The sequence below is a fragment of the Bubalus kerabau genome, chromosome 15, assembly GCF_029407905.1.
Source record: "Bubalus kerabau isolate K-KA32 ecotype Philippines breed swamp buffalo chromosome 15, PCC_UOA_SB_1v2, whole genome shotgun sequence".
NCBI lineage: Eukaryota > Metazoa > Chordata > Mammalia > Artiodactyla > Bovidae > Bubalus > Bubalus kerabau.
Window position 1 is genome coordinate 48,786,491 of NC_073638.1, and position 11,022 is coordinate 48,797,512.

At 37.0% G+C, this 11,022-nt stretch overlaps 1 protein-coding gene across 1 annotated transcript; it reads right to left on the reverse strand.

Moving 5' to 3' along the window:
- Positions 1-4,717: 4,717 nt before the first annotated feature.
- On the reverse strand, positions 4,718-5,673 carry LOC129628200 (olfactory receptor 52A5-like). Its single transcript, XM_055547629.1, is given in 2 exon segments — positions 4,718-5,448; positions 5,451-5,673. Coding segments are annotated over 2 exon segments (954 nt in total).
- Between the last annotated feature and the right edge of the window lie 5,349 nt (positions 5,674-11,022).

Consider the following 11,022-nt stretch of genomic DNA (forward strand, 5'->3'; position numbering starts at 1 on the left):
TTGCTGGTAAGTCACTTCAGTCATGTCCGACTCTGTGCAACCCCATGGACTGCAGCCTACTAGGCTTCTCCGTCCATGGGATTCTCCAGGCAAGAACTGATAAGAATTTAGGCTTATCAGTTCTTAATGAAATAGATAATCTGGAATACTTGCGTCATTCTTGTGAACCCACACATAAAGAATTAATAGAAAATGAAGAAATGCAAGGATATGTTTCTTAAAAGGAGTTAAACATAGAATAGAAATAGAAGACTGAGGATTGACATTGGGACTAATTGAGCAGAGAGAAATTGAGGAATTTTTGATCATTTATCAATTCACAGAGAATTAATTTTTTTGAAAACCTGGGTCATGAATTGCATTAATATTTTTTTTTCTGATCAAAAGCATTACTTGTTAAATGTGACATAAATTTCAATCAAATAATCCTTAAAACTACACATTGTAGAAATGTTTATAATTCTGAGAAAATAAAGTTAACTTATTTCTTTCTTTCATAGACTCTCCAATAAATTTGCTTTATGTCAGTAATCTCATGAGAAGCTAATCCTACAATGAATAGTCAATAAATCGGGCAGTAATGCAGGAAGCAGTTGTGGTTCGTGCACTAAAATGCAAGTAAAAGAATGAAGAGGTAATTTTAATGTAGGATTTGAGCATGATCTGACAAGTACAGAGAGAGGACTAGCAGGTGGGAAGTATGTAAGTGAATACATGGATGATAGGATGGGGTGATTATTATTGAAAAAAATGGTAATGAAAAACTATGAAGATAAATTTGGGAGTAAAGAGACTTACTCACCAACTGTTGGGAGCTGGTTCTGCTCTAACTAGATACATGAAGAGTACTGTCATTTTCATATCACTATCACCCATGGCTTGGAACTCCTCAGTTTGTCTTATCCTTTGCAGAATGTGTCCTGAAATACCTCTTCCTTTTACCTGTACCTTTGTAACTGCACATAGTCAACATCAGGAACTTTAATTATGTGGTGTTGGGCCATCTGCCATGGGTGCCCATCTCTGAGATAACCTTTTATGCTTCTCTTTTTTATCTGCAATACAGAGATCCCTCATTTTTTGTAGGTCTGTCTGAGATAATGTTTTTGCATTTATTCTCCAGTAAAACTCACAATAAAATCTGTGTTATTCTGGGGTATAGCATGAATTTATTCAGCTTGAATTAAAACAAAAAGCTGCTAGCTACTGATTTTAATGTTTTCTAATGGAATTGTGAAAAGGAGGAGTTATAAACACAAAATGAGGCATTTATTACCCACTAGCTAATGACACAGGGGTTTTAATCATGCCTACTTGGGTTATTTGCACCTCAGTTCAGTTCAGTCACTCAGTCATGTCTGACTCTTTGAGACCCCATGAATCGCAGCATGCCAGGCCTCCCTGTCCATCACCAACTCCTGGAGTTCACCCAAACTCATGTCCATCGAGTTGGTGATGCCATCCAGCCATCTCATCCTCTGTCGTCCCCTTCTCTTCCTGCCCCCAATTCCTCCCAGCATCAGAGTCTTTCCCAAAGAGTCAACTCTTCGCATGAGGTGGCCAAAGTATTGGAGTTTCAGCTTTACCATCAGTCCTTCCAAAGAACACCCAGGGCTGATCTCCTTTAGAATGGACTGGTTGGATCTCCTTGCAGTCCAAGGGACTCTCAAGAGTCTTCTCCAACACCATAGTTCAAAAGCATCAATTCTTCAGCGTTCAGGTTTCTTCACAGTCCAACTTTCACATCCATACATGACTACTGGAAAAACCATAGCCTTGACTAGATGGACCTTTGTTGGCAAAGTAATGTGTCTGTTTTTGAATATGCTATCTAGGTTGGTCATAACTTTCCTTCCAAGGAGTAAGCGTCTTTTAATTTCATGGCTGCAGTCATCATCTGCAGTGATTTTGGAGCCCAAAAATATAAAGTCTGACACTGTCTCCCCATCTATTTCCCATGAAGTGATAGGACCAAATGCAATATCCCTGAAATCATTGCTACAACTTTCAGATAATTCCTTATCATTCTCCACCTCCACACCACACATAGGCTAAATACAGAGATATAATTTTAATAGGCAGAGGGTTTTTTTTATTAATTTATTTATTTTAATTGGAGGCTAATTACTTTACGATATGGTGGCTTTTGTCATACATCAACATGAATCAGCCATGGCTATATACATGTGTCCCACTGATCTGAAGCCACCTCCCTCCTCCCTCCTCACCCCATCCCTCCCAGAGCACCATAGGCTGAATTTCTTTTCTGTTGTTCTCATTGACAAATAAGTATAAAGTCTATTTAAATGCAAACATGTTCTATGCTAATGAATTCTATTTAAATAGAATTCCTTCTATGTGACCCTTCCTTTTAATGAGGCAATTCTGACATGAATTTTATGTTCCATTCACTATTGAAAGTGGCATATTGAACTCTCCTACTATTTTTGTGTGGCTGTGTATATCTCCCTTTAGTTATATTGATGCTTGCTTCACATATTTGGGGTCTCTAGTATTTATAATGCATTTTCATAGTGAATTCTCCCTTTTAATATTACGTGATGTCTTTGCTTTTAAGTGACTTTTTTTTTTTTTTTTTTTGCCATGCTCTGCAGCTTACAAGATCTTAATTCTCTGTGTGCATGCTTAGTTGCTCAGTCTTGTCTGACTCTTTGCTACCCCATGGAATATAGCCCAGAGACTAACCCCATGGACTTTAGATTATAAGCTCCTCTGTCCTTGGAATTTTCCAAGCAAGAATATTGGAACCGGGTTGCCATTTCCTCCTCTGGGGATCTTCCCAACCCAGGGATCAAACCCACATCTCCTGTGTCTCCTGCATTGGCTGGGGATTCTTTACCACTGAGCCACCTGGGAAGTGCTTAGTTCCCTGACCAAGGACCAAATCCCTGGCCTAAGGCAGTGAAAGTGCTAAGTCCTATCCACTGGACCTACGGGGAACTCATGCTGACAATTTTAGCTAAAAGCTTATTTTGTCTGATAAAAGCATCCCCATACCTGCCTTTTGTTTGCCATTGTCATGAAATTTCTTCTGTGCATTTACTTTCAGCCTCTATGTGTTCATAATTCTTAAATCCATTGACTGTCTTGTAGATAGTATATAGTTAGATTTAGTTTTTATTTAGTCATATATCTTTTACATATATCTGATTATCCATTAACAAGTTTTGTATTCCTTCTCTCACTGTATTTTTTTCACATTTTGGTTCATGATTTATATTTACAGAGCTTTTTAAAGCCAAATACTTTATGGGTCAAATTTATTTCTGCATTATTCAACAAGATGTCATTCCAAAATTTCTATTTCCATATCTTTAATAGCGTGTTCTGTTTGCTTTATTGTAGTAAAGTGTTTCCTTGGTTTATTTCTTTCTTGAACTGTGAATCAGTCCAAAATTAGAAATGAGATGTCCTTCCCTGTGTACTTGGTTCCTCTTAAAAACTCTTATGAGTCCTCAGTGTTAAAGATTGATTAAAGACAATTTAAACATGATCTCTACCAGTGCAGCATCCTGGGAGAACATGAAGGTGCATGGGCAGAGGAATAGCAAAGAGCAAAGAAAGATCTGAAGTCTTTTTTTGGAAGTCAGTTTCTCCCATGACAGGTTTGATTTTAGCTCATATTTTAAGATTATATATTAAATCATTCAGAGCATCATCATTGTTTACATTGATAATATTGGATTAAATTCTCTATAATGCTGATAGATAATGTTGCTGATAAGATAATGTTATATGTTATCTTAAAGCCTTCAGATTAATTGATCTTGAATACAATTGATAAAAAATAGAGAAATGTTAAATCGTTCATTATACAATGCCATTTTTATTGAAGTTTTAAGAAGTCTCAGGTATTATCCTTGTTCATACAAGTGTAAATAAGACAAAGTTACTGTCCTCTACATACTTGCGGTAGATGATTTTTAAGCACTGGTATTTATTTGTCTCTATTTATAATTCTACAACTTAAACCTTCAAATTTGGGTAAAACTCAAATTTGGGTTAACATATTAAAATGCCTCTTGAAGGATGTGCTCTATTTAAGTCCTATGATAATTTTATTTCTTAAAAACATTTTATCTGTGAATACACCTAATTTAATTTTATAAATCTTTTTTGTGTTTTCTTTCTTATACCACTAATTCCATGTTTACAGAATTTAGTTTACATCCTATAGGTTTTGTGTTGTCATTGGTATTATTGATTTTACATTATTTTTATATCAGTATTTCAGACAAAAAATAGACAAAAATATATGTCATTAAAATTTTCAACATATAGATTCACAAGGAGATATCAGAAAATGAATCATGGCCAGAATTACAGCTAAGTGTTGGATTAACAGTTTGAAGATAGGAATGTTTGACATGATCCTTAGAAGTTATCTGGGATCAACTGCTGTTTTCTACAAGTTACTTATCTGTGCATGTCTAAGTGTTACTCAAGAGAAAGCTCTAGGTTGTAAGGGACAGGGCAAAAACAATAATGGAAACAATTGGAAATCACAATATAAGAGTTTCTTAGAGTAGTAAACCAAAGTTCTTAAGTATTGGATGATTCATTAAGTGTCTCCTTCCATTATGAGTATCTGAGATTTAAAATATTTTTTCAGATGTAGAAATGTGTAGAAGACCTAGCTTTCAGCATATTGATGTTGCTACTTTGAACTAACCTAAATTTTCTTTAGAAAGATCCACTAATGATTAAGATGTTTGGAGCATACAAATATTGTTAGCACATGGTCACGGATTTGTTTGGTCTTCACTCCATAGACGATTGGGTTGAGAAAAGGTGGAACTAACAGGTAAAGGTTAGATAAAAGGATATGAACGTATGGTGGTATGTGAGAACCAAATCTATGTGTGAAGAAAGAGAAGAAGCCAAGGAGGTAGAACTGCAGGAAGACACAAATATGAGCGATACATGTATTAAAGGCTTTGAATCTTGCCTCCTTCTGGGGCAGTTGAAAGACAGTGATAAAGATCTGAATGTAGGACAAGGTGATAAAGATTATGTCAAATCCTAAGATAGTGAAGGCAACAAATAGACCATAGATCTTGTTGATCCGTATATCTTCAATAGCCAGCTTCACAATGGCCATATGCTCACAGTAAGAGTGGGAGACGACTGTGGTTCGGTAGAATTTGAGACGGTATTTGATTAGTACCAGGCATGGCGCTCCAAGTATGGCAGCCCTGAGTGTCACCCCAACCCCAATGTGAGTCAAGAGTTTTGGGGAGAAGATGCTGGCATGTCTCAAGGGATTACAGATGGCCACATAGCGATCTAGGGCCATCGCCAGCAGGACACCTGATTCAATTCCCTGAAATGAGTGAAGAAGCCACATTTGTAGAAGACAGGCTTCAAAAGAAATCTCTATCAAATGAAACCAGAAGATGCCTAACATTTTGGGGAGAATACAAGTCTAAGTGCAATGTCTGTGGCCCCCAACATAGCGAGAAAAATGTACAGAGGACTATGGAGGCTGTTTTCATATTTGATTATCACCAAAATTAGAGTATTCCCAATTACTGCCATAAGGTACATGACACAGAATGGAATCCCGATCCAGCATTGCACTGACTCCAGGCCAGGAATCCCGATGAGTGTTAATACAGAGGGCATGAAGACTGAGCCATTGGGTCCGAGCATGGCGATTTGGTCAGTAGACTCAAGTAGGGATATTGCTGTTTCATCTCCTATTCCCTGTTAAGTCTCAAAAATTAAAAATAAGGATAAATTATTTAAGTAAAACATACTTTAGTTCAATTAGGAGGATACCATTTTATCGGTTCCAATGGCTGCTCTCTAATTTTCCATCTCTTTTCCCGATGTCTTTCAATGATCAATTATGAAATTCTATGTTTCTGCATGCCTTTATCATTTTCAATGAGAAAAATTAAGTGGACTGGATAACTTCTTTCTAGTCCTTGACTATTGGAACAAATAAATTCCCTTTAGCTTGTGTTTGCTAATCACCCTCAGTGCTGTCTTTATGACCCGCCAATTCAAATTGAGGGAACAATTCATTTAATTCAGAGTAAAGAATTTCAAAAACTAAACTGTACCTAGGTTAGACATGAAGGATCTATATCAGTGGTAAATCATTCTGCTTGATTATAATCAGAAAACAAGTTTAATGAGAATATTTTTTCATTTTGAAACTCACTTTTTATTTTCCTAGGTTAGTCTCTTCATGATTGGATCCCTCTGCAATAGACTCTTAGACTGCTTTAAATCTAATTTTTCAAATTTTCAGTATTTTCCCAAAGACAAGCTCTACATCTTTACCTTCTGTTTCTTAAACTCTGATAAGACAAATCCATTACTTTATTTTATTTTTTATTTTTAAAAAAGTTTTTATTTTGTATTGGGATATAGCCAATTAACAAACAATGTTGTGATAGTCTCAGGTGAACAGTGAAGGGACTCAGCTATACATATACATGTATCCGTTCTCCCCCAAACTCCCCTCCCATCCAGGCTGCCACATAACATTGAACAGAATTCCATCCACAAAACATTGAACAGGGTTCCATGTGCTATACAGTAGGTCCTTCTTGGTTATCAATTATAAAATAATAGTCTGTACACATTGTTCCCAAACTCCCTAACTCCCTTCCCTCTTCCTTTTCCCCAGCAACCCTAATCTCATTCTCAAAGTCTATGAGTTTGTTTCTGTTTTGTACATAAATTCATTTGTATAATTTCTTTTTACATAATGGGTGTTACCCTTTATCCTTAGTTTGAAGGATAGCTTGAAGGAAAATCTTATGTTCTTGACCTCTCCATCATCCTTCAAGTTACCCTTTATCTTTAGCTTGAAGATCTCCCTTTTAGATCTTTCTCACTATGCCTGTTGTGTGCAAATCACTTGTATTCAATTTCAAGTACCAACTTATACCTCCTATGCCTCCCTTTCATTATCAATAAACATTAAGCCTGAATATTTAGCTTTTCTTAACTATTTGCAGTAACATACAACTCTCTATGAAATTTAATGTTTCCTTTACTTAAAGCCTCAGGCATCTTATAGCCACCAAAACTACAATTTCTATCCAGGTAAACTTTTTTATTTTATACAGCTGTTTTTCATAAGAGCAGAATCATCTCTTAGTCTCTGCCCTTCAGTGATTACTTCACCCATAACACTGTATGCTTCCAGGGCCTCCTATGAGTGGCTTTGTCTTATCATTTTCCAAAGTCTTCAGGGTTTTTCTTGCCTGCTGATGAAAGCTGCTTAGTCGTGTCCAACTCTAAGGGCTCAGAATAACCCACGACTTTGTACTTATAGATCTGGATCATGTAAACTGTCAAAAATACATCTTTTGAGGTACAGTTGTCTGTCTCAAAAAATGTATATAACTGTGCTTTGAGTTCTCGGAGAAGGCAATGGCACTCCACTCCAGTACTCTTGCCTGGAAAATCCCATGGATGGAGGAGCCTGGTAGGCTGCAGTCCATGGGTTGGCTAAGAGTCAAGACACAACTGAGGGACTTCACTTTCACTTTTCACTTTCATGCATTGGAGAAGGAAAGAGCAACCCACTCCAGTGTTCTTGCCTGAAGAATCCCAGGGATGGGGGAGCCTGGTGGGCTGTCCATGGGATCACACAGAATTGGACACTACTGAAGTGACTTAAGAGCAGCAGCTTTGAGTTCTAATAGGAGGAAAAATTCTGATAGCTTTTTAAGATGCTATTCCTGAGTTATAATCTTCAATTTGGCTCAAATTACATTTTCTATTTCTTGTTGTTGTTCAGTCTCTCATCCATGTCTGACTCTTTGTAACCACATGGACTTCAGCACTTCAGGCTTCCCTGTCCTTTACTGTCTCCTGGAGCTTGCTCAAACTCATGTCCATTGAGTAAGTGATGCCATCCACTCATCTGGCCCTCTGTCATCCCCTTCTCCTCCTGCCTTCAATCTTTCCCAGCATCAGGGTATTTTCCAATGGGTCAGTTCTTCACATCAGGCGGCCAAAGTATTGGAACTTCAGCTTCAGCATCAGTCCTTCCAATGAATATTCAGGATTGATTTCCTTAGGATGGACTGGTTTGATCTCCTTGTAGTCCAAGAGACTCTCAGGAGTCTTCAATACCACAGTTTCAAAGCATCAATTTGACTCTCAGTCTTCTTTATAGTCCAACTCTCACATACATACGTGACTACTGGAAAAACTATAGCTTTGACCATACGGATCTTTGTCAGCAAAGCAATGGCTTTGCTCTTTACTATGTTGTAGCCCTTTATATTTCTTAGATTAGTTTTTTTCGTTGACACTAACTTCATGAGTCCTAATATTCTTCTATAGTAAGGCTTCCTTAGTTATTAAATTTTTTTTTTTACTGCTGCTGCTGCTGCTAAGTTGCTTCAGGTGTGTCCGACTCTGTGTGATCTCATAAATGGCAGCCCACCAGGCTCCGCTGTTCCTGGGATTCTCCAGTCAAGGACACTGGAGTGGGTTGTCATTTCCTTCTTCAATGCATGAAAATGAAAAGTGAAAGTGAAGTCGCTCAGTCGTGTCTGACTTTGCGACCCCATGGACTGCAGCCTACCAGGCTCCTCCGTCCATGGGACTTTTCAGGCAAGAGTACCGGAGTGGGTTGCCATTGCCTTCTCCTGTTTTCTTACAGGTCAGAAAAAAAAAAAAAAAGAGAGAGTCTTTAATGGTTAAGAATTAACAGTTATGTGCCTTTAATAAAATTGGGAGAATAAGTTGCCTAGGAAGTGGAATCATTTTTCAGTGGAATCATAATCAGATAAAAGAGATGTGGGGGGCACTCAAAGAGAAAATAGTTTGTACAAAAACCACAGAAGATTGTGAGCTATGGCAGGGCTGTATATAAAAAAAACGTGTTTCATATATAATATATTTCATAAGCAGAAATGATGGATAATAAAAAGCAAAGAATATAAAAAGTGAAGTTAATGTTTTAAACCAAATGATTTAACATTTTAGGATTTAAGATCATCTTTTTTTGCAAGGTAAAAAAATTCATCTTCTAGCAGCTCGATGAATGGCTTGAAAGACATGGCAGCTCAGTGTGATGAGACTTGGATGGGAGACTAAGTCAGAAAGGTATTTGTGACAGTCCATACATTATATTATGAGGAGATGTGGTCTAGCAAAAGAATAAAAAGAATGCAAAATCTGTTGGAGTCATTGTCTTTATGTAACAGAAATTGGAAGGGATGAGGCTGAGTGTTCTTTGGTTGAAAATTATAGCAATGAATGACAAAAGACAAGCTGAAAGGAACTTTGTGTGTATAGATGTGTTTGTTTAGAAAGAGAAGAAAGATACCTTAAACGTTGAAATTCATAAGCCTTACCCTTATGAATTCATAAATTCATAAGGGTAAATATACTTTGGTCATCTTTATAGCATAAAACTTGAATTATTAGTGTTACATACAGGTCCAATTTTGATTCAAGCTGAATTTCAGGATCTAAAAGGTTTAAGGAATTCAGGGCTCTAAATCCACACTCCCTACAATCTCAGGAATTTTTCCTCAATGAACTCTCTGGCATTCACCCACTAAGCTCTATCTCAAGTCCTCCAGTGAGAGAGGACTCTCTGTTTTCTCAGATAGCTTGCCACATTTCAAGTCAGCTCTGAATGTCAAACAGATCTTCTGTACAACATCCTTAAATGGGTTCCTTCTAAATTCCTTATTAAATTCCCAAATCTGCAATCCAATGATGCACATTATCTACGAGTCATGGCAGTTAATTGCACAGGATCTGAAGTCAGTCAACAGAGTTTAAATCCAACACAGACAGTTATGAAACTTCACATGGTCTCGATTTCATTACTAAGGACATATTCGTGGATAGAAACATATTACAGTGTGATTGTGAGTATTATATGACATAATCCATCTAAATATTTGGAAGGAAACATAAGATGTATTGATCTGTCAATAAATGCTAGTTTTTAATAAATGAACTTTTACCTTTTTCTCACAAATGACTCGACATATTAAAAGAGCATTTTATCTGAAAGAGGATTTCTACTGAATTACTTGAAGGGTAACTTTTCTTCCTGCATCTTTTCTAGTCTAAACATGTATAATTTCCTGATCTCTTAACAAATAAGCTTTCCATTCATCTATCAGCACGCATATTATTCTCTAAAGGTCCTTCATTTTGTCAACCTCACTTAACAGTTTGTCACCAAGCATGGCTTAATTGATTCTGAAATGCTGTGAAAAGCATAGGACATCTTCCTAGCGTTTCATCACTTAATTACTGTAAGATTATATATTTTTTATCCTGGAATTATATGATCAAGTTGTGTGTGTGTGTGTGTGTGTATAATAAAAGCAAGCCTCCAGTTTCCCACACTCAGAGCAGAATTTCAAACCCAAAGACTTACCAGGAATCCTCTGTGGTGAAACAGGTTGAAATCATAAAGCAAAAATGATCTGACGTTTCAGATAGTGAAGGATGAATGTTTTGTACTGTAGCATGCACCTGGGGGACTGGTTTTTACCAGTCTCTGGTGAGCTTTCGGGTTCACTGGAGACAAGAATGAAGAAGGCACACAGTTGTTCAGAACGTACAAGACTTATTCTCTAATGGTTTTTCACCTAGAAAAATTTCTCAAACTTTGGTTTCACTCTGGGACTGGGAAATAAAATGAGCCTCCTTTTAAAAGAGAAGACAGTGTCCCAAGACCACACACACACACAAAAATCAATGATGCTTATTAAAAAATAATGAAATAATAAAGGTAGACAATAACATCTTGAGATACTCAGATTGATCAGCATGGACATGCTGACAGAGAAGTGAAAATATGTATTTTTGTAATTTAATTCTAGTTGGGATACCAATATTTCTTATTTATGCACAGGGTTGAGACTGACTGGGAATGTTCACCTCAGAGCCTCAGTTACCAGTCAGTTTCTGATCTTCTTCTGGGCAAAATCTGGTGACACAAATCTTTTCTGATTCCAAACCATCTCTCTCCAAACTGTCCCAGTTATGTTCAGAGTG